This window comes from Carettochelys insculpta, chromosome 4 (genome assembly GCF_033958435.1).
Source record: "Carettochelys insculpta isolate YL-2023 chromosome 4, ASM3395843v1, whole genome shotgun sequence".
In the NCBI taxonomy this organism is placed as follows: domain Eukaryota; kingdom Metazoa; phylum Chordata; order Testudines; family Carettochelyidae; genus Carettochelys; species Carettochelys insculpta.
The window spans coordinates 115168831-115193591 of record NC_134140.1 but is presented as its reverse complement, the minus strand read 5'-3'; the positions used below and the strand labels follow the sequence as shown (position 1 = coordinate 115193591).

The 24761-nt window shown below is 39.6% G+C and overlaps 1 protein-coding gene across 1 annotated transcript in view; it reads right to left on the bottom strand.

Moving 5' to 3' along the window:
* STPG2 (sperm tail PG-rich repeat containing 2) overlaps positions 1–24761 on the bottom strand; it is a 400844-nt gene that overhangs the window by 149561 nt on the left and 226522 nt on the right. Inside the window, exon 12 of the mRNA XM_074993576.1 lies at positions 19084–19199. Coding sequence (XP_074849677.1) covers positions 19084–19199 — 116 coding nt within the window. The remainder of the gene's footprint in view (positions 1–19083; positions 19200–24761) is intronic.

Sequence of the window (24761 nt, the reverse complement as noted above, 5' to 3'; positions counted from 1 at the left end):
CAGAACTCTGCACTTTGCTGATAAGGCAAATACAAATTGTGTTGGCAAGTTTCACATCCAATCTAGTTAGATGACTTTTAACACCCAGTCATTTATTTCTGTTTACAGTAATGAACTCACTATTTCAGTTATTCAGAGTGTCACCAACTTCTTAAAGATAGTATATTATTGGTCTGACATCGTCATTTAACAGAATTTTGTCCCAATAATAGCTTGATGTTTTTTCCTGAAAAATTAATATTGTGCTAAGTGTGCACTATGATTTAATTACATAGTTTGGGTGGCTAGTTGCTTCTCCAATTATCTTGCCTTCCTTTTTGTCTTTTTCCTCTGAGCTGACTTCAGTTTCAAAGAATATTTTACATTATATTGCACTTTGCATCTCAGTATCTCAAAGAATATTTTAAAGAGAGGAATCCCTTTTCCAGATCCATTGTTATGACATGTCCTGGAAATTATCTGTTATTTATTCAGACTGGGTGCATCCAAATGAAAAAACATATAATTTTTCAGAAATATTTTATGATCCCCCCACAACAATGATTTACCAGCTACTCTACACAACTACAAGATTAGGAAATCTCATCCCGTGAGCAATCAGCAACATGACTTTATAAGGAGTGCTTTTGTAAAAGAAACTTCATAACTTTCTTTGAATAGAAGAAGTATAAAATGGAGAAGCAGTAAATGTATGTATTTGGGCCAAGATTTTCAAAAATTGGTGCCTAAATATAGATTACTAAAACCATACATAGACACCTAAATAACTGGCCTCAAAATGTTATGGATACAGCACCTCTTAAATTAGGGACAAGATACAAATATTTACAGTTATGTTTCTTACAGTACCATATATTCCTTACAAAGAGATGATGAAGGTCTAAGCATACATCGTTAAATCAAAGAGAAAAATCTTTAACCATGGAAGAAACAAAGTATAACAAAGAACCCTTTGTGTAGTGCTTTGAAGATTTACCAAACATTATTCTATCCATAAATGTAAAAAAATCTAAATTATTTTTTCCCTTAACAAAAGGAAAGCAACCTTTGTTCTCAGAATAAAAACACATGCAAACTGACTGAATTACTTTTGGTGGTTAGCTCTGTAAATGTTATAAATTTAGCTGTAAAAGTTAACCATCTATCTTGCATAAAGACTGTTAATAATTTGTACAGCAGATAATTAGGAAACTTGTATGTTTCCCTCAGGTCAGGAAAAAAACATTCCACATTTCAATCTAGTAACAGAACATTTTCTGCTTTACTATTCTCATTTATCAAACTAATCCCTGCATTTGTGGAAAGTCCATTGTAAAACCTACTACTTATAAAGAGATGAATATATTAAAACACCAGTTGTCATGGATTCATTATTTTATTCCCCAGGGGGAAAACATGCAACTAAGATTTGAACATTTAAAAGAGAATTTAAACAAGAAAGGAATTATTATATTGTCAGATAAGTTTCCAAGAGAACCTTTTTGACTCTCTCTCCACAAGTGCCTGGTAGTCCGCATATACTAGCAGGAAATACATACAACAGAACGCTACCTTTTAATCCACATTTAACACAACAAAGTCCGTCATTATTAAACATGAGTAATGCCACATACCTACATAAATAAAACGTGAAATAGATAGGTATTTTGTAGTTTAGTCTATGTGAGACTCTGTTTGCTCAATGTCTCAGTCTTTATTAGGAATCTGGGCAGGGACATGGGGTGAGGATGCTGTAGAGATTACAGTTCACTGAGGTTGAGGTGAATGCAACACTTTTGCTTCCTATTTGCACACTCTGGTGCATCTACACTTGCATTACTCTTTCAGAAGAGGTATGCAAATGAGGTAAATCAAAAATGCAAATGAGGTATAAATTTTCATATTTGGCACCTCATTTGCATGTTCTAATTTCGAAAGAGCTTCTTTCAAAAGAAGAAAGCCAGTGTAGACGCTGCTTTTGCAAAAGTAAACCCCATCTTCAAAAGAATCCCTCTTCTTAAATAAAGGGAATAAGGATTCTTTTGAAGATAGGTTTACTTTCGAAAGAGCAGCATCTACACTGGCTTTCTTCTTTCGAAAGAAGCTCTTTTGAAATTAGAATATGCAAATGATGCATCAAATATGAAAATGTATACCTCATTTACATACCTCTTTCAAAAAAGGAATGCAAGTGTAGATGCACTCTTACTCTATTCCCCCAAATGGCTGCTTTAAGCTTTTTGCAACTAATGCCCGAGAGGCATCTCTTTAGTTGGAATCAAGAAGGTTTAATGGGAAGAGACAGATCTAGCACACATGTGGATGATAGTCAGGACAGGCATGGGAGAAGGTTTACAGTCCATAAAATGAGGCTGAGGATATGGTACTGAGCTCAAAAACAGGACACTGGGTGACAGTTTATTCTTATTTGTGTATATTAGCATGCACAATGTGATAGAAACTTTCTATATAGAAAAGAAGGCATAATTCCTGTTCTGAGGCAATCATAATCTGAGACAGACAAATAGAAGTTTAGAGGAAAAGGAACAAAATAAGCCATTTGTTTATATGTTCATTAGATCCACTGGTGACAGAGGTGGGCAAAAGAAGTACAGGGACTGATGACAAACAGTGTGTGCACAGACAGTAATGAGCAGGTCCATTCACCATACATACTCCCATTTTACTTGAGTGGGAAAGACTACTCACAACCAACAATTGAACATATTCCTCTTCTCTTTAACAAAGTCTCCTCACGTAGTTTCTGGACAGCCAACTCTCCAGAGTACTATTTGTGTTGCATCTCAGTCACTTCACAAGTACTTGCAAAGAATCAGAATATATCCTAGCGTATCAGCAGTTTGAAATTATGAATGCAAGATGTTTTGAATTTACCATATCATCTTACAAAATGAAACAACTGGAATCCAGTAAACTTGTATATTATTTTTCAGCTCCTGTTTAATTTTTCCGCCCTTCTTAATTCTGGCCACAGGATAAGGAAATTTTAGTCTGAGTGAAGTATTTAAAAAATGTTAGCCTGCCAAAATAGGGCTTAGGATGGAATGCCTCATGCACCTTTAATAATAAAGTTGTGACTGGTAACTCTATAATAATTATACCAAGAGCTTAAAACTGATTGTGCACTCTGGGAATATTTTAGTCAATAATGTAATTACTGCAGCAATAGTGCCTAAACCGAGTTCACTAGCTGGAGCAAATGACAAGCATAGAATACAAATGTTCTGTTTTTGCTTTACAAAGTGAATACTACTGTCTTTTTCCACGTGAACGACCCTAATTGATTACTACACTTTGCTAACATGAGACGATCAAAAGAGTTTTCTAAACTCAAAAAGCTTGGGAATTAAGATGAGTATATCAATGTAAATTACCAGGGAATGTTGCTCCTGGTGTAGGAGACCAGTTAAACTGTTAAACAGTTATGAACTGTTCTTATAAATTATATTTAAAAATGAAATGAAAAAACTATGGGCCAGAATTAAGTATGTGATTTTTATCAAAGGGAAATGTGATATGTAATCATAATTATTAACAATTTTCCTGGTAAGGTGAAAGGGAGGAGAACTCAGTTAAAAAGACAACAGTGTTAAACAAATGTTTAGTTATGCCTTTGAAGGACGTATTAGATAATGAAGTTTAAAATCGAAATGCAAGGCCACATGTTCAGCTAGTGTGATGATGATGGTGGTGGTCACTCATTGCTGAGTATGATTATCTTCCAAAGGATATGTGGCTAATAAAGTATATCCTTGAACCACAAGTTCTGTTCAGTGAGGACAGATATTTCCAGGTACAGCAGGAGGTTGTTGACCATGACTAAAAGTCAGTCTCTCCATCCTCCTGTGCCTCTTTTCCCCTTCAGCCTGTCAGTAGGCAAGATCAAAATGCAAGTGACCACTGTATATTACTTCTCTCCATTTTGAGCAGTCCTGGGTGAATGTCTCCCAAGAATCAATGTCAAAGTTGCACTTCTTTAAGATATCCTTCTGTAAGTAATTATAATGCTTCCGTTTGTCTCCTATGTTAAGGTACCCTTCTTTCAGGTGAGAAAACAGGATTTTTTTTGGGAGGCAATAGTCTGGCACTTGGACAACATGACCAATTCACTGGAGCTGCTGAAAGATGATCATTGCCTCGATACGGGTGGTCTCTGCCTCTTCCAGAATACTCATGTTGGTGCATTGGTCTTCCCATTTGATCCTCAAGATCTTGTGCAGGCAATGTTGGTGATGCCCCTCAAAGCCTTTCAAGTGATGTCTGTAGGTTGTCCACTTTTCAGACACATACAACAATGTTGGCAAAATAATGGCTTGTTAAACAAGAAGTTTGGTGTATGTTTAAAGTCATGATCTTCAAAAACCCTATGCTGTAAACAAGCAAAGGCTGCACTGGAATAGCTCAGATAGTGTTGGATTTCTGCATCAATATCTGTCTTGGATTAGCGATGACTTCCAAGGTAAAGGAAATGGTCAAAATTCTCCAGTACTTCTCCAGTGATTTTAATAGATGGATTGTATGGTACCTCATTTGTCGAGAGGTTTTTTTTATGTTGAGCATGGGACCAAGACATGTGTAAGCACTGGCAAATACTTTTAGAATAGTTTGAAGATCTTTCTCAGAGTGGACATAAAATGCATTGTCATCAGCATACTGAAGTTCCTCCATTGATGTGGTGGAAATCTTACAACTTTCAGCCTGCTAAACCTGAACAGCTCATTCTACAAATGATTTTGATGCCATATGGGAGCTTCCCAGCAATTAGATAGAGAATGAGGGCAATAAAAACAATAAACATAGTTGGGGCAATGATGCAGTCTTGTTTAACTCCTGCTCGTACTTTGAAAGATTCACTATGGAAGCCAGTACTACTCAGCAGTTCCTTTCATGTTGTTGTGAAGCAACTTTAGGACATCAAATGTCCTAATAAATATGTCAGTCGTTGAAAGTACAACCCAGAGGGCATGGCAATTTACTCAAAGACTTTTGTTAGATCAAGAAAATCTGTATACAGTGGTTGGTTTTGTTCCTGACACTTTTCTTGTTGCTGAATAGTAACAGAGAGATAGCCGCGCTTTTTGCTGCCGTGCTGTGAAGATCATATCCGCAGTTCAGTTACGTGATTGGAAACCACTCTGACTCTGATAAAATTTCTTCTGACATGGGCAGAAGGTGAATTGCAAGGAACTGTGCCACAACTTTGTCTGCAGTGGCCAGGAGACAGATACCATAATAATTTCCTTAATCCACTTTATCATCTTTCTTGAAGAGGGAGGGCAATCAGGGCATCCCCCACTTCCCCAGGTATCTCCTCCTTTATCCAGATTTTAAGGATGAGCAGGTAAAGCTGCTGAACTGGCTGTGGTCCACCATCTTTAAATATTTCAGCAGGGATCTCAGCTGGAGTTGATGCCTTGTTGTTCTTCATCTGTTTAATGGCATTGTATATGTCATACAAATTGGGAGGGTGTCCAAGCTCTTCCTTAGGAGGTTGATGGGGAATTTTCTCAAGGACTTCATCAACAACTTTGGAGTTACAGTTAAGAAAATCTTCAAAACATTCTTTCCAGTAAAAACTGATGGCTTCATTGTCCTTCAAATGTGTGGTTTCATCCTTGGAGTGAAGAGAATTCATGCCATAACAAGCTGACCCATACACAGCCTTAATGACACTGAAGAAACCACATCAGTTGATGTCCACGAGATGTTGGAGTTCTTGTGCTTTCTTAGTCCACCATTGCTCTTGAGTTTTCTGATTTTATGTTGGACTTTTGCCCTGAACTTGGCATGGGCTTCTCTCTTTATATTAAAATTTATGTCATTCTGCCAAACTCAAAATGCCACTCTCATTGATGAGTTGCTTAATTTAAGCATCAGTCTCATCAAAACAGTCCTGATGTTTTCTAGTTTGATGGCCTATGGCTCCCTCACAGTCATTGATTATTACTGCTTTCATCTGGCTCCAGTGTTCCTCAATTTCTTTTGAGAAACACTGATGGAAGCTTTTCTTCTAAGATTGCTTGGAAGTGGTCACACTTAATAGGGTCCTTCACATCTTGAACCTTCAGCTTGTACCTGACCTGCTTCTTTTGCAGCCTCTATTTGGAGGCAATCTTAATTTTCATTGGGGATCAAATGAGGCATTGGTCAGCCAGCAATCAGCACTTTCACTGATATTGTAAGAAGTATGTTACTGCAATCTAGGGCTATGTATACATGAGATGCATCTGTCTACATGAGACGCATCTGTCGACAGAAGTTACTGTTGGAAGGGACTTCCCAGCAAAACTTCTGTCAACAGATTACATCTACACATAAAAGCAGACTGAAAGAGCAATCCACTCTGTCAACAGAGAACAGCCAGACTGCCTGGCCCTCTCTCAACAGAACGGCTGACTGGAAGTTCCGCATACAGGGCTTCCTGGTGAACCAGAATCCTGGTCTATTGACAAAAGGGTCCCAGAGCTGTTTTGTTGACAGAAAACTGTTGAGAAAGGCATTATGTTTGAACAAGGAAAGGTATAACACTGCCAGCAGATATGCAGAGTTTTGTTGACAAACTGTTGACAAAGCACATTTTGTGCGTAGATGCTCTGCTGGTTCTTCCAACAAAAGCAGTTTTGCCAGAAAAACCCTCTCGTATAGATGTAACCTAGGGCAAAAACTATGGCATAATCAAGAAGATGCCAGTGCTTTGGCCACGGATGTCTCCAAGATGTTTTGAACTCATCTTTTTGTCAGAAAATGGTGCTACTGAAGATAAATTCGTGTTCAGAACACTTGGTCAAGAGCAGAATTCCATTTGATTTACTTTTGCCAACTCCTTCTTTCCCAATTGTTCTTTTCCATAGGCCTGAGTCTCATGCACCACATGCACTGAAATCCCCCAGAAGGATGAACTTCTCCTCTTTAGGGGGTCTCCAATAAAATGGTTTCCAGCTGAGAGTAGAAATCTTTCTTTACATCCTCATTCATGGTGCACAGGTGCTCACAATAGTTTTGTCTCCATTATGCAGTTATCTTCTGCTTTGCCACTGAGCGCTTCTTTGTCTGGAACTTCACTCTTGACCGTTCTGCCAAGGATGACCCTAAGGAGTACATAACTCCAGGCAGCATCGCCCTTTCAGGTGACATAAGTATTTGAGTAGGGCATTGAGGAATAGTAGCAATTACCTCTGAGGTTTAGGTGCCTATACCCTTTTGTAGATCTGGGTCCTAAGTCCCTGCTTACTGGCAATTGGATATTACAGAACTTTCTATTGTTGCCAGCTCTTACAATTTCTTCATGAATCTCACCTTACTTGCGGAGGGGGATTCTTAAGGACCCTGCTCCTGGAGTCATGTGATCACATGGCAGTCTTACCAGTTTCATACGCTATCATTTTTATGGAGTCCCACCAACAGAGTGGCGCAAAGGGGGCAATTGCTCCAGAGCCCAGTGATTGAAAAAGGCCTGGGGTTTTGATCGCCACTGCCATCACCACCATAGCAGTGGTGGCAGCTACAGCCACAAGCCCTTTAAATTGCCACCAGAGCTACACTGCTTCACACTCTAGGTTGCTCCGTGAGCTTGGGAGGGAAGGGACAGGTGGTACTGAGGGCCGGTTGCTCCGAGCCCACCCCTTCTGCCCAAGACTCTGCTTCTCCCAGGGATGCAAAGCCAGGCCCACTTCCCCAGCTTGCCCAAGAGCCTGGCAAGGCTGTTGGCTCCCCTGTTTTTAAGCCTGAATTATTGGTTTTGAATAGAGGAAGTCTGGTTTTGTATCCTGATAGACAATTTTTCTGTGTAAAATTCATTACTAAAATGGTTTGTCCTCTTTATATTGGAAAACAAACAGTTTTAAATCCTGGCTGTGACTGTAGGACACTCAGAGCAATTTGTGGTTGATATATGTTAGTTTTTCTACACAGAGAAACAGCCCAGAATAACGGCTGCAATAGCTCCACTGATTCCACACAGAGATCCTTTGGGAAGTTTAATACACTTTGAAAGTGGATTAAGATAAACTAAAGTGCAAAAATGTATTCTTAGTGTAGAATAAGTGTCTCCACAGAGAGCTACCACAAAATAGCTATTGCACTTCAATTTCACACCCTGGCTCATTTCACAGCAGCTTCTATGTGTTGACAAACCCTTATCATTGCAGGTCATTTTGCCAGTGTAGCCAAGCCTCAAGGATTTGAATATAAATATACAGAGCCAAGCATTGCATCCATATCCAAGAAGAGTGGCAGACTTCTTGTCTAGTTAGGAGCAATCCATACTTATGTCATTGTTATTGTGGAGCAATGGTTGTAAAAGTCTTGAAATCAGGCTAATGGAAAAGGCTTAGTATGAAGAGGATAGGGTGAGAGTTAGGGTCAATTGTCCCTTTCTTCCCTGCTTCAAGAGAGGTCCTTTTTGTTTAACTATGAAGCACATATCTAAATTGGGCACTTTTATTATCTAATAATGCTGAATAAACACAGTTTACCATTTTCTGCACAGACCATTTGGGATTAACTATATTCATATTGAAAATTTAATTTTCACCTGAAATATTTGGATTGTAGGAATGTCAAATTATCTCTACCATGCTGAAGATAAATCAAGCTCTTTCAAAGAACAGCCTTGCTCCTTATTGCTCTCTTGCTGTTGAAAGTTGAGGCTGCATTAGTCGTCTCTGACCTGACAGCTGTGTTGTCTGTATCCTGCTCTTGTATGTCAGTAAGGTTTCTCAACTCCTGCAAATTGAGCTAAATCTTGTACTCTGTTCAGAAATTTTCCCCTAAAGCAATCTGGTCTTTCAACAAAGCACCAAAACCAAATATAGTAGCATCTGTGGTAAGAATAACCCAGCAGTGAGTGTTTGTGCAAAGAAGATAAATCAACATCTGGTTAATAATAAAAAGGAAAGTGTCAGATCCAAAAGTGATTTTTTTTCAGATAAGCAAGTGAAAACAGGGAAGTATACTGAACGTCATACATAGTCTTACCTAAAAACACTACTCAACAGATGGTCTATGCAAAACAAAACAACCTTGTGTTTGTTTCACTAGGACAATTAAAGGAGAACACCAATCACTTAGGCTATGTCTACACTACATGATAAAGTTGAATTTAAGGCAGTTAGCTTGATTTTATTATGTCACTATCTTCACCGTAAATACAATTAGCTAGAGTTTAGGGAGCATTAAGTTCGATATTATAACTTCGTCGAAAGCGACTCATCGTAGCATCAAGTTCGAATTTAAAAGTTTGAATTAAGGCCATGTCTTTAAATCAAATTTATTAGCCTCCAGAGGTGTCCTGTATGTATCCCACAATGCCCCACTGTTGTCCACTCTGGCCACTTCCATATCTGCTGCTCTCCGGGTGCACAGGACGTAGGTCACAGGAAGCAGGTAAATTTGAATTCATCACCAGCAAGCCTGGGAAATTCAAAGAGTGTCCAGAAGCCAGAATTTCTTATAGCTATCACATCAGTAGCCATCATATCACATCACATCATTAGCCACTGCATTGTTAGCCATCCCATCACCTATCATTGCATCATTAGCCATTGCATTGGTAGCCATCTCTTCCCATCATAGGTAATCACGTTTGTGATCTGAGCTCTCAGGGTTGCAAGAGAGCTCCAGCATGGACCTATAATGAGATCATGAATATCCTTGCTGTGTGGGGAGAGGAGTTGGTGGCAGGCAGACTTCGAGTGTCCAAGTAAAATGCAGAAATGTATAAAAAGGTTTTGCATGGGCTGACCCACAGAGATTACTCCCGGGATGCTCAGCAATGCTGTGTGAACATGAGAGAACTGTGGCAGGCTTATCACAAAGTCCAGAAAGCCAATGGGCAGTCTGGGTCATCTCCAAAGATATACCAGTATTATGGGAGGTGTGGGAGAAAAGGCAATGGAGAAGAGGATGGGGCGGCCAGCAGCAGCCCCAGGAAGCCATTCCTGACAGCCTAGAGTTCTTTGCCCTTGACCTTGAGCCAGTCCCCTCTATGTGAATCCCCAAACCACCAGGGCCCAGATGTTCTGGTGAATATTTTTTCTGGAATGCTACAAGTGGGTTGTGGCTGGGTTTAGTATAGGTTTTCTATGGCTCTATGCCCCTCAGAACAGCGTGTTACTGGGGATGGACCACCTATCCTTTTTTTAGATCTCCATGAAGGCCTCATCCAGTTACTCTTGTATTTTTTCAACAAGGTTTTTGGGCAAGCCTGACATTGCAGCCATGCCAGGCAATCAAATAGTGATCTGGTCTCATGGTGCCAGACAGCATTTTGGCAAATTTTCCAGGCTTGTGCTCACACAGGATGAGCATCTTTTCTTTTTCCCTATCTGTTATTCTTGGGAGGGTGATGTCTTTGACAACCTACAAAAGCACAGGAATTTGGATTAGATTTCTTTACAATGCTCCCTGCCCTTTTACATTTCCCCAGACCACATTTCCACACCTCGTAGCTGGCAGACACTCCGTCTTCTCCTCCCCGCATGCAGCTGGCAGGCTGTCCTGGCCTTCTCCCCTCCCACCAAGCTTCTCCCTCGATTGTGAGCCACCAAGGAATGTTTTTCCTCCACCATGTGGCTGGAAAGCTTTCCTCCCACCTTTCTTTGCACTTTACATGGATCTTTCCCCACCCAGCTGGCAGCTGGAATCAAACCCTTCCCCCTCGCCATGTGGCTGCTGGGCTCTGCAGACCCTACTCCCGGACACTGGCATGTCCAGCGTGGGTTTTCCCTGCTTTAAAAGGCCTTTTCCCTGATGAGGGTTGCTCCAGGGACCGCCAAGAAATGTACTTCCCCCACCATGCAGCTGGAAAATGCCCTCCCGCCCCCCCACCGCCTTTCACTACACTCTACATGGATCCCTCCCCACCCAGTTGGCCATGTGGCTGCAGGACTTGTAGTCCCTGCTCCGCGGACCGCCAAGAAAACTTTTTACACACTCACATGCACATGCACACACCGCTACTAGTAAAGCAGACACTAGCTTACCATGTCCACACTGAAATGGCCTGGATAAGTGATGGCATGTGCAATGCAGTTTGATTCCTTGTCATCCATAAGAAGCCAAAAGTGGCCTCGCTAAAAGACAGTTTCATGAGTGTAATAACAGAGACCCATTCATTCTATGGGTAAGCATTTTGTGTGAATGATATCTCAGTTTTGAACTTCACTTTGCAGTAGGCATCCTCAGCGTAGGAGACAGGGTGAGGAAGTGCAAAAGGTCCAGGCAGGACCTTATCCTGCAGCAGCTGAAGTGGGCTGAAACAGCACCCACTCCCAGCCAGAGGGCCACAGCACAGTGGTGGCAGGGTGTCCTGGAGTTCCGGAAAGAGCAGTCAGCACACTTGACAGAGGACACAGTATAGCTTCCAAGGGCTATGAAAGACCAAACAGAGTCCTGTGCTCCATGCTGAAGCTGCAGAGGGACTCCCTGTGAAGCAATCATTTTGCAGGCTCCACTCTCTGCTGCCCAAACTACTGGGAATCCAGGTCACCCATCCCCTAATTTCGGTCCCTGGACATGGGGAGGGAGGGCAAGGACACCTCCAAGACCCACTATAAGAAGTTATTTCACCTCCCTTCACACCCCTTCTTTTCCATGCCATTTAACCCTCTCTCCTACAAATACATGTATTTTATTTGACAACCACAGTCTGATTTATTTGTTTACATGTGTGGGGGAGTGCACAAATCATTGAAGGGACTTGTGGCATAGGGACGGGAGGGTGGGGTGTGGTGGAGAGGGCTGATAGCACTGCTGCCTGTCACTACACCAAAGTCTACAGAGGACTCATGGCAGAGGGACCTGGACAGGGCTGGAGGGGGCTGATAGCACAGCTGCCTACCACTATGCAAAGGTTCACACAAGACTCGTGGCAGAGGGATCCGGGTTGGGGTGGGGGTTGCCAAAGCTGATGGGACTGATGAAACCCCAGAGGTACTGCCCAAGTCCAGGATCAAGTCGCAGAGTAGGTCCTTGGTGGTGCCTGCCCTGGGCATGGGGAAGTCAGATGCCAAACCTGCCTTATTTCATGTGTGCGCCTCTGCTAAAAATAACTAAAGCCTTCCGAACCCAAAATATAAAAACATTCCTTTTTTTAAAAAATAACCCTCCCTTTACATCCATTCTTTTTCCTGGACCTTTACCCTCCCCCCACCCCAAAAAAAGTATTCTTTCTGCGAAAGACACATCCTGATTTATTTGCTATTCCATAAGATTATTGGTTATGGTGGGGTGCACAAATCATTTTGGGGAATGAGAGGTTGTATTACAAGAGTCAAATACAGCAGAATTGTGTGGCTGCCTGATCATTCATTCATTAAGCTATTTTTCAAAGCCTCCCTAACTGCCACTTCCGCTGCATTGACACTGGAGAATAGCCTTGTGGGCAGCTGTGAATAAGCCCTGCTCATGGCATCAGCCTCTGCACTCCAAGCTGTCATGAAATTCTCCCTCCTGGATTCACAAAGGTTATGCAAAATACAGCATGCTGCAACTATGGTGGGGACTTTAGTTTCTGAAAGATCCAGGTGGGTCAATTGGGACCTGACTCTCACTTTTACATGGCCAAACATGCATTCCACCACCATTCTGCACTTGCTGAGTCTGTAATTGAAGTACTCCTTGCTGCAGTCCAGGGCACCTGTGTATGGCTTCATGGGGAATGGGAGCAGAGGGTAAGCAGAGTCATTCAGTTGTACTATAGCATCTCCATGTCACCAATCTTAATTTTCTGGTGTGGGAAAAAAAGTCCCACCCAGGAACTTTCTGTACAGCCCAGAATTTATGAAGAGGTTCATGTCATGAACATTTCCCAACCACCCCATGTTATGTCAGTAAAAGACCACTTGCAACACCATCAAAAAGTATCCCTTTCTGTTTATATACTCAGAGACCAGGTGGTCTGGGGCCATGATGGGGATGTGCATGCCATCTATTGCCCACTGCAGTTTGGAAACCCCATGGCAGCAAAGTCATCCACTATGGCCTGTACATCTCCCAGGGTCACGGTGTTACTCACGAGATGCTGACAGATTGCACTGATTACCTGCACCACCATGACCCCCACTGTAGATCTTCCGACCCTGAACTGATTTGTCACTGATCAGTAACTGTTGGGCATTGCAAACTTCCACAGAGCAATTGTGACTCACTTGTGAACCATTAAAGCCGGCCTCATTCTTGAGTTGCTGCATTTCAGGGTGGGGAACAGCAGATCACAAAGTTCCATAAAAGTGGACTTATGAATGCGAAAGGTCTGCAGCCACCGCTGGTCATCCCAGGACTCCAAAACAATGCGGTCCCTCCAGTGTTTGCTGGTTTCACATGTCCAAAACTGCAGCTCCACTGTCAGCAATGCATCCTGGGCAGATAGAACTTGTAACTTCCTGGTCCGCAGTTAAGCAATTTTCCATCCATCTTCTTTGTCCTCCTCAACCATCATATCAGCCCACTGCCTTCACCATCAAAAGATAAACTGTGTGACATTGTGGGAAGTTGCCCTAATGGCCTTTGCAATGACTTGAAGCATTCGAGTAACCATGCTTATGCTAGCACTGTGTCGGGGAAAATGGGGTGATCTCTCATACATTTTTTGCGCTGTTAGTGGGTGCTCTGAATTCTGGGAAAGGGCTTTGCATTCTGGGATAATGATATCAAACACACACAAGCAACTGTGGCAATTTTTTCCCCTCACTCCAGTGGTACAAAATCCCTGGAATGCAACAGGCCAAGGAACTGTGGGATGAGTACCCACAATGCATTGCTCAAGCAGTTGAACTTGGATAAAGCAATGGAAACACAGGAAGTCAACGTGGAGAAATGATAAGTCTAATTACCAGAACATGTGTAGACAATTAACTTTGAGTTTATGAGACTGAAGTTAAAAAGTCAAATTTATTTAAAATTGATTTTATTGAGTAGTGCAAATACAGCCTTACTGAGGAAAAGAGATGTAGATATACAAAGTAGTAGGTCATTGTGGCGGAGGTTGGGGGGGACTGTACACAAATAGTAAGTTGTGTGCTGGTGACCCTGATTTTCATGTAATTTTTGCCATCCATGATAATGCATCATAACATATTTGTTGTGTTAGCAGTGAGCATGATATCTAGAGGACCTGAGAAGTAACTAGCTTGTTTGAGACTTTGGTATAAAATTTCAGGCCAACTTATACGGCTATATACTCCAAAGTGCCATTTATATCACACAGACAAATAGTTCCACAATCTCAATATTCACCTTTTTACAAATATAAAAACATTTAAAATAATTATGTTCGATCTGTTAACTTTAATAAACAAGGTACTCAGCTAGTGTAAATTGGAGAAAATCATTTAAAGTCAATGGAGCTAGTCTCCTGTGCACCGGCTGAAATTTGTTTGCAAGATTTCCTGATACTTTTGAGATCTGTAAAATCCTAATAAAATAGTAAAAATTAGGAATATATTTAAAATTTGATAAATGTTCAGTATATAACTAATAAACATGAATAAAAACAAAAAGATAAATAAATGAAGTTATTTAAAAAGTACACATCAGGTATAGGTAACATCCAAGATTTTATGTCCTTTGTGGACAGGAGAGAAAGTATTTTTGTATGAGGTTTTTATAAATTACTGGGAAAAAAACTGTTGTATAAGCACATATAAACCTGAAGATTAGTGAGAATGAGTGGGAATTGTTGTTAAAGTCCAGAGATGAAACTAATTAAAATAAACTCAAAGCTTTGCACCAGAATACCTCACGAGAAAAGGAAAAAGCTCTTGGCTAGCAAAAGGCTCGACCGACTCTTATGTTTTAGTAATTTACCTGATCTATCCTTTGTTAAAAACCCCTTTGGAAGAAACAGGCAGCCTTGAGCACATATAGTACTGACTACATAATTGCTATTCAACCTGAACAGGTGCCTTATTGTAAGGTCACTCCGGTGTTTATCAGCATCAAATGCCGCATTACTGAGCCCCCATCAGTCTGCTACTGTTGTAACAATGTTACAAAAATTATATTTTGAGCTCCTTAGCCCAAGGACCAATGTCTTGACCATATTTATCTTTAAGATGTCATGTACACATATAGTGTTGCATAAAATAAATAGTAATAAATATTGTGCATGTTAAATTTTATGCAGTAAAGCAACCTTATGGAGTAACAAATACTTCCATATGTGCTTGTCCTATTCTTTAATTACATTTCAACAGTTTTTATAATTATGCCACACATTAGGCCAAAGTTCACATTCACATTACATCCACAGAAGGCAACAAAATGTTCCACATCCAGGAAATTGAACAAAACTGACAACTACATCATAAAAAGGTGTCACAAAGCTATGCTGGCATACCAAAAAGAACTGACATTCTTACTTTCACATTGTCAGATAACAGGGTTGCAATTATGACAGAAATGTTTACACTTTCTGTACTGAATAGTGTTAAAAACAAGTAATTAATTTGCACATGTTGTACAGCTTTTTGAGGGATGTAATTTTTATTAAAATCTCTCCCAATTTTAAAAAGATAGACAATCTAGACATGTGCATTAACACACTTTTTCAAAAGGAGCATTATTTTTTAACATAATCCATGGCACTTATGTGATTTTTCTGATGTGCTTCCATGGGAGTTGCAGCTGTTCATTGTCACTGAACACCAGGCCACTCAATAAATTTGGGGACCTTAATTTCTAGCAGGCATAATGCCACATTGCTTTTCAAGTAGCACACACCAGTGAATTTTTGGGGTTTTTTTTTTGTTTGTTTTTTAGATTGCAGTAAACTGATGACAGACCCACTGGTCTCACTAAAAGATGGTGGGTATTGCAGAACATCTTGGGATTTGGAGGGCACATAGGTGGTCTACCACTTTATTGCATAACTGCCCTGTGCTCCAAGTTATGTGCTACATCTCCCACAGCCACAGCACAGAATCTTATTCTCAAAGTACAGTTTGAAATAAAACATTATCAGTAAGCAAAGAGCACTAATTTTTTTATTCCAACTAAGAAGGACCTACTTTTCTGTTCACCTTTCTTGAAACAATTTCCACAAGGACCAAATTCAGTAGGGGATATTGCAGGTGCATGCATGTTACCCATGTCATATGGGTACAGGTTGCAGAATTGAGGCCCTACCAGTTCAACACCAAATATTAAGAAGTGAAGGATTCAAATTGTGCTATGTATTCTGACTCCCTGAAAGATCATTTTAGTCTACTTCTGACAAACTGTAAGCCCAGGGACACAAAATAATTCTTTCTTTATTCTGCCTCACAAGTATGGCAGTATAGTCAACAAAAAATAAATTAAACCACTCTATATCACTGGATCGATAGGGACTTATGAAGAATCAGGCAATATAAGCATCATGGTCATAATTACCTGTGGATTTCAGTTTACATAAACCCACAAAAACTTTCTTGTAGTAAATAAAGCAGTGTAGCTTGAGAAGTATAATAATATAAAAAACAACTTATCCTGTTTCACTACAACATGCATAGGGCCCTAATCATGATACATGCTTTTTATAGCCATGAAAATTCTTACTGTTAATATTGTCATCATCAAAATATTTACTCGGAGTCTGACCAGCTGCACCGTAAAAGTAGTATGTTAATTAACAATATAAAATGTATTGCTTTTATATAGTGCCACATACACATGGGAGAACAGACATTAAAAGGACACTACAGAGTCCTTTACTCCTAAAAATTAAATGGTTAAAGCTTATTAAAATTATGACCACAGAACTAAACCACAGAACTCTGTCATTATGCTTTTCCACTATGAATTAATTTAAATTATTTCTAATACTTAGTAATATATTAAACCAGTTCCTGTCCATAATGAAAGCCAGAAATTACGACTAATCAGGGCCCAGCCAGACTTCCCCAAAACATTTCAATGCCTCTTCAATCAGCTTACAGATGAATAATGCAAAAAGTCAAAAGTCAAAGTACATGATACATGTTAATTTTTCTCCTCAGATACAAGTGAAAACAGATGAAAACAACCAAAAATACCATTTCCATTAGTATTGGAAATGACAAAAACATTCAAAAATATAGCTCCATCCTTTCACCAGCCTGTATTATTTTTTTAAAAACTAACAAATTCCATTTCTCACTACTAAATCTAATTCGTCCCTCTGCTACATTTAGGCTGTCTACACTACAAAAATAACTTTTAAGTTGCTCACTTTGAAGCAAGCAACTTTGAAACTGAGCATTTACACACACCCTACTTCGAAGTAGGGCTCTATTCCATTCCTGGGAATGGAGCAAGGACTTCAAAGTTAGGAAAATGTGTGTAGACTCTCTGCTGGCTACTTCGAAGTAGTTCCTAGTGTAGACACACCCTTAGAAGAATTGGACTCCTGCTGACATACCATCCATAAAGAGGTTTCCCAAACATTCTCTCTGGACACATCTACACTAACAATTTCTTTTGGAAAATCAGGCCCTTTTTCAAAAGAATATGCAGAACCTCCATACACAAAATGCACTCTTTCAATCCAAAATCAAAAGAATGTGGCTTTTCTTCTGGAAGCCCTCTTCCGCTCCTGGATCAGGAAGAGCACTTTTTTTTTTTTTGAAAGAAGCTTTCAAAAGAAAGCATGATCCACAGGCCCTTTTGTTCAAAGAGTAGTCCTCAGGGTGCCAGACTTTTCAATTCTTGGTCCATTCTTTTGAAAGAGGGGGGGCAGTCTATCGAAAGAGTGGGTCAATCTTTCAATCTGTTTTTTGTGTGTGGACACAATCTTTTGAAACAAGATCTTCAGAAGATCATCTTTTGAAAGATCAATGTACTGTAGAGACATGGCCTCTGACACAGAGCTCTCATTGACTCCTGACTGATACAATCACCGATAGTTACTATATCCATATTCTATATGAGAGTGTGAATTCTTCTCCCCGATGTTGTATTTTCCCCTTCAATGATTTTTCTTTCCTGTTGAGATATTTGCTAAACTTTTCTTCTCTCATCCCTTTGTCAAGCCAGACCCCCTTCCAGAAGGTCTCTCTTCTCTCTTACTGTTTTCCATAATCGTGTTATCTTCCCAATCTTTTCATTTCTCATCCTTCCAATTACTTCATCCTTCGTCTGCTCTCAACTGCCATCCCACCAACTCTTTTCCTTTGTACTGCCCCTATCTCTCTCCCCATTACTCCACTCCCATCATCGTTATACTGCCAGGTTCTCCATTTATCTCAGAAAACATGTAACCACAATGCAGTATCTGATCACCACGCCACTCTAAAGTATGAAAATATCATTTTCATTTTGCGGACAAGGGTCTTAGGCAGATAGAGAGTTGATGACTTCCCCAAGGACCACACAAGAAGTCTGTATCAGAGCTGGTAACTGAATTCAGAACTCCTAATTCCTCCATAGAAGAGAGGAACAATTATGAGATAAATGAGATCTCCTCTTCTCCCGCTCTCCATGGATTAGAAAGAATGGACAGCTGAAGAGGGAAGAAAAGGAGCTTTAAACAAAGATTGTTGCCTGAAAAAAAGTGTTTTGGTCAGAGGACCAAAGGGGAACTAACTGAGGGCTTTCTCCTTCCCCTTCTTGTTCCCCATATTCACTTGCCTCCCATTTCATTGCCTGGGAGATCAGCTAATATGTCTAGGTCTCCTCAGGCCTAATCCCAAGTAGCAGTGCATTTCATTGGCACTTAATTGCAAGTCAGAGATGAGAGCCTTGTGTCAGGGCAAGGGCAGCAATTAATTATACAGTGAAGGCTGCCCTTTCATTGCTTTTTTGTGTGTTCTGCTCCTAGAGCTAGGCCCCCTCCTTCAGTGGGCTCCCAGGCAAAGATGTTTAATTTGCCCTTGGCTGAATCCAGTCTGGAATATGCAAGTATAGCACAAAGAGAAGTTTCAGGCACTGAAAGTGTACCATATTTCATTACATTGAGCAACAGAGGGCTGCAGGCTAATCGAAGTAACAATGTTTATTTAGTCCCATCTGACTCAGAGGCCAATAACTGGTCTGAAGTGAGCCTCTACTCCAGCATCTATTTAAATGACATATAGTAGGTATGTTGGCAAACTGTTTGTGACTGAGAACACAGACATATTAACAAACCTCATAAGCTCCTGGGCCAGGAGTAATCTCTTTCATTTCCTTAAACCGCTCCACTCTGGAAACAAACAGGGAAATACTGGAAGCTGACTTCACTACAGGATTGTACGTCCCAGGTCCTAAAGGAAAGGACGGAAAGGAATAATTCAGTAAAGAATTTTTCCACGGTTAACAATAATAATAATAATATTATAATTTTGTTTGGACTGGTACATAACGCAGATATATAAAAATACACAATATACATATATCTCCTGAAACTTTACTGTCAGGTGTCCTACAACATCTGTTTTTCCTTTTTCAAAAGTAACTTTCATGAAAGGCACCAGAAACAGATTTGTGAACTGAAATGTTCAGAATACTTCCATGACAAAGTGAAGGGATATAAACTTACCTACATCATTCTATCAACTGTCTGAACTCTATGTTTTGAGGGACTACCTTCGGTGGAAAGGCATCACTCCAGTCTTGACTAGTACTCCAATATTCCAGTCAAGTCCTTGGCCTCTCTGCTGAAATCAGAGCTTTTGTACTAACTGTTGTACTTCTGAGAATAGAATGCGATAACCACATGCTATATGTAATCAAGTGACTTTGGATACTACGTTACGAAAGAGAATTTAGAGGAATCTGGTTGAGACCTGGTGATGGGTTTTTTGTTTATCTTATAACTGTCTAAACAATGAGTATTCTTTTAGTTACCCTGAAATTCTTCATTGGTTGAGTTACATCACTAGTAGTTGGGGCATGGGGGTACAATTTAGAATAGGCTTAACTTAGACATTCTATTACAATGTATTTAACCTGACTCAGAGTACGAAAAGAGTAACAATGCTTAAGTCTTTTATTACTTCCCCAGCAGAGGTACCGTGGTGGTGAATTAAAGCCACAACGTTAGCTAGAACCTGCAGGATCTCAATAAGCAAGTTGAGAAGGGCTCAAAGAATGTGAGAGGATAAGATAAAAGTTGTTGCCAGCACGCACCTTCTGTCAATTAAAATCTTTTGTTAGTTATGTGTATGTGTGTAGAAAGAACCATAGATTCATTGTGTCAAAGAAATTACCTTTCATTTTCTTGCTTTCTTCATATTACTCTGAAGTCTTTGTATTGCCTCTATATTTAGCAGTGAATAATTAGGACATGTAGCTAATTTAACATAACTTTATGTTTAAAAAATAGCATCCTGCTGTTATATCAGTTGTAACTTCTGAATAACTGCTTTGAACTTAATTTGGCACACCATTAAAAGTAAAATAAGGTGTTGATTTAATTTTTCTGGGAAGCATATGGAAACAACCTGTGTTCCACTAGCTATACGGACATATCTATCTCCTAACAAATGTAGCTCCTCAAAAAACTATGAAACTGCATGCAAATGTGTGTGGCCACAGACTGAGTCTCATAGCCGGCACTCTTTGATGATAACAAAAGCTGCTGCATGTACTGAGTGAAGGTACGAACGATTAAATACTTTGATTTCTCTTTCCTTGAATATACTTCAGTACAGAACAAATGACTTTAAAATGGGTAATATATATCTCCCTACAAATAATGTAATACTAAGAGATTAAAAATTAGCCTTTTTGTATCCTCATCACTGAATATCTGATTCCTTACTAGTAACTGATGGCACAAACGCTAGATTTGGTTTGTTTTGGTTTTTATATAGAACAAAATTGTGCTAGAAACATATTTCTTACTTAAATGCCTAAACTGGAGCTTTCAAAGGAGGCTATTGGAGTCAGGCAATCAATTGCAGTTTAATGCACCTAACTACTTTCTCTTTTGAAAAATCCCAATCCTAATATATATTTAGGATCAAATTATGATCTCAGTTTCACCTGTGGAAAACCAGAGTCATTCTACTAACTTTGCTGAGTTAACCCATATATGTACTCAGATATGTGGAAGGAGAATTTTGCCTTAATGCATTTGAAACACCTAAAAAAAAGGTACATAAAATAGTGTGAGCCTGCAAACAAACAGTAAAAACATATTACTTCAGAAAACCCAGTGACAGGACTACCAAAAAGGAATCAGTGAGCAGAGATAATGTTAAATTTAAAGCATTTTTGAACAAAAAAGATCATTGTCATGATTTATAGATGAGGCGCATCATACCTGCATCAGTGTTTAACACAAACATTGTAAAATTATTATTGCAGGAAACATTTCCAATCAAATTTATTTTAAAATTCTCTCCCCTCCTCCCCCAGTTCATTCTCATTAGCAACTTCTTGTTCAGAATTTTATGTAGAGCTCTTTTCATTGGATATTTATTTAACAATATTCCATTATATAGCTCCTCTAATCAAGCACTAAATCCTGTCTCTACTGTATGTTAAGAATTCTTGGACATCATGCTACACTTTCAACTGACTCCACCTTCTTTAATTCCAAAATGATCTTAATATTATTACACTGGTCAATCAGAGGGTGGAAGTTTTATGCTGAAAGTAAATGTAAACATAAAAGAAAGGGAACATTACATAAGCATTCTTAGAAATTAGTCTTTATCATTTTACTTCCCTGGTTTGATACACAGCTATCTTGACTGAAGTTGTACTTACTCTAGTATTCTTAAACCTTATTCTCCAGTTCACTTGTAGAAAGTGAGTTCCCAAAGGCCAAGACAAATATTTTAACATTGTTTTAAAATAAGGCATTTATTTTCCTCCCTTTAGTTTACAATTAAAACACACTATTCCAAGGCTTTCAAAATACTGACGCCAGGTCCCTGAATTATATTTTTACTAGCCCATGTATATTTTTGCTTTGTTCTGGTATGGAAGATCATATACTAGATGACTTACTGAACATTTTGGAAGACCATTTTAATACCTTCAAAAATTACTTGTTTATTGATTTCATAATTGCTCTACATTTATGGTTTCCTTGGATGCTAATGTTAGCAATGTGTGATAGGTTAAGTATCATTAGGTCTGTTATTTCCAAAACATCAGTATAACAACATTTTAAATACCAGTCCCAGTACACCTGAATCACGGATAATATGCATAAAGGGTGAACTACAGCAAGTGGCTAGAAGGTAGATGATCCATGCAATATTGTAAGGAAAACTAAATAATCAAGGAGTATCTTTTCAGTTCAATCACCAGGAACGTACACACACAGGGCTCAATTCTATTAACACTGAAGTCTGTGAGAACAGGAACAGGCCATATGGCATTCTGAAATTGTGTGACCAGTCCAAGGTTAACATGTACATGGATGTGTACCAATTAGCCACTAAGACCTACTCAAGTTAATGCAACATGCAAGAATCTTGACCAACACAATACTGATTCTGGAAGAGATTTGTCTCTAGCCTGTTACCATAGTAATGATTCATATTTTTCATTTTGAAATAGGTCCTCTGGTCTAACCATTTATTACAGTAATTGATCGTTTATTTACATATGTGGCTATAGCTATTAAAGCAGCTGAAATGAGTTACTCTATGGCTTTAAACTTATATTGAAGTCTTTCATGGGGTATAGGCTGAAAAAAAGACTTCACTTATCATGCTGCTTGAGCTCAGTCATTTTTCCTCATTTTTGCATTATGCCTGTTTTAAGACCTCTAACATTAAAAAGTATATTGTGTTGCACAGGTTTTTTCTTAATACACATTTACCATTACATATTTTACTGCTTCCATGATACAGGTCAAAGGCTTGCATTGCCTTTCGCAGCACCAGTTCAGAACTGAACTATGCAGAAGGTATCTTCAATTTATTTACCAAAATGCCACATTTTAATCACAGGTCATAGAAGAATAAAACTTCTCATTCCAAATCAAACACCTATGAAAAATATGCCTGTATCATGATTGGTATATAATGGGAAAATCAAGCACAGATGATTCTTATAATTATATATTTTCCAGCCCTACACCAGCTCACTCTCTATGAAATGTCAACCAATGCTACAGGGCAAAAACGGCAGAGAACAGGAACAATGAGTAATTTAAAGTGAAAATCTATGTTTCCAGTCCCTCGAAGAGAATGTTCCAGCACATCAAAAAAGGACTGGAAAATGACTGCTTTAATAAATAAGAACTTGAAAATCTAAACTTAGATGAGAAGCATGAATTTTCCTTGTAACATCTAGTGAATTATGAGTCATACACTGCTCACTTGCTCTTGCATATAAGTAGGCACTGTTGATACAAGATCTTGGGTGGGGTTATGAAAATCTATAGTTAATGAAAGCATGAATTCTGAAGAGTAAAAGGCTATGCTGGAAACCATACAATGAAAATGGGAAAGGTTGTTTTATACAATGTGTTTTAAAAGTACACGTTTTTAGTAAGTATTGTCTGATCTTTGTTCTAATCAAGTAACAGTATTGACAAAAGATTAGCACATAGGCAAACCTTACTATGCATCTGCTATTACTAAAATGCATTTTTATTTAAATGGCACTTCAGCTAATGGTTTTAAAGCTGTGCTGGGCATTCAGTCTGGTGTATTTCTAAACCAAATTAAACATATATACCAAGACACAAAATTCTGAACAGATGATTCCAAGGCACCCCTAAAAAATTCTGCACTACACAAAACAACAGGATTATGCACAGAGACTGATAAACAGAGAAAAGACTATACCTTGTTGGATTGTACTATGACTATATGAACTGAAAAAAATTGTTTGTGCGATTGAACCTCTCAAAATCCAGCAGGACCAGGGGTGTTGCTGAACAAGAAAGCAACAGTGACTAGGAATGAAGGTCAGCTGAAAGTCTAGTGGCTGGGAGCCCTACCTGGGGCTGAGCAGTTGCAGCTGGGGTGGGAAGCTGGTGGGGTCAGGAAGCTAGCAGAGGCCAGGCCACAGCAGCCAGGGAGCCAGCCACATCCAAGGATCTGCGGGTGGGGCCAGGAATTTGGCTATGACCCTTAACTGAGGAGCACGAGCCACAGCTGGGGCCAGGGCTAAGCTGGGAAGTCAGCAGTGCATTCAGAGCACGAGCCAGGGCTGGAAAGCCAGAGGATGAGGGGCCAGTGGCAGATACTGGGCAACCACTCAGGCCCCAAGGATGCTGGACCACCGAGGTCCAACCTGTAGTAGTAAATTACCTCAAAACTGTTCAAAGACATTTTCAGTAAAGAGCCTACCTGAAATTTGTACCCATCATTCCTAAAACACCTTCCATTGGACTGGAAGCCTGAGACTACTGAGCTCCACGGAAGATAACATGTTTGGCTGAAGTAGTAGGACTCCAGACATGAAAATGATGGAGACAAGTTAGTCTGGAGATGTAATATTATGAAATTTGAGGGTTTATGCCCCTAGTAGCTCTGTGTCAAGAGCCACTCGTTTATGTACAGTAGCGTGAACTCTCTCACTCCCTCCAGTGTTGGCTCATTCATAGGGTAAGGTTAGGATGAGTGCAACTGAACAGAAACTCAACAGAGTCCTAGATTAAGCAGACAATTCCCTGCCTGGGAGTTAAAATGTGCCTTCTCAAACCAAAATGAAAACAGAATGGAAAGTTCTCTGGTCATATTCCCATCATTCAGATGAAAAGATTTAACATGCTCTCAGACGTACAGAGCAGCTCTCAGATGTACAGCGCTTCTGGGCTTAGTATATAAGGGCAATCACCCTTTAAGGCTCTGAGTCCAACTGGGCTCAGCTACAGTTGCTTACCTCTGTTGCAAGTAACCAATTTAGGATTT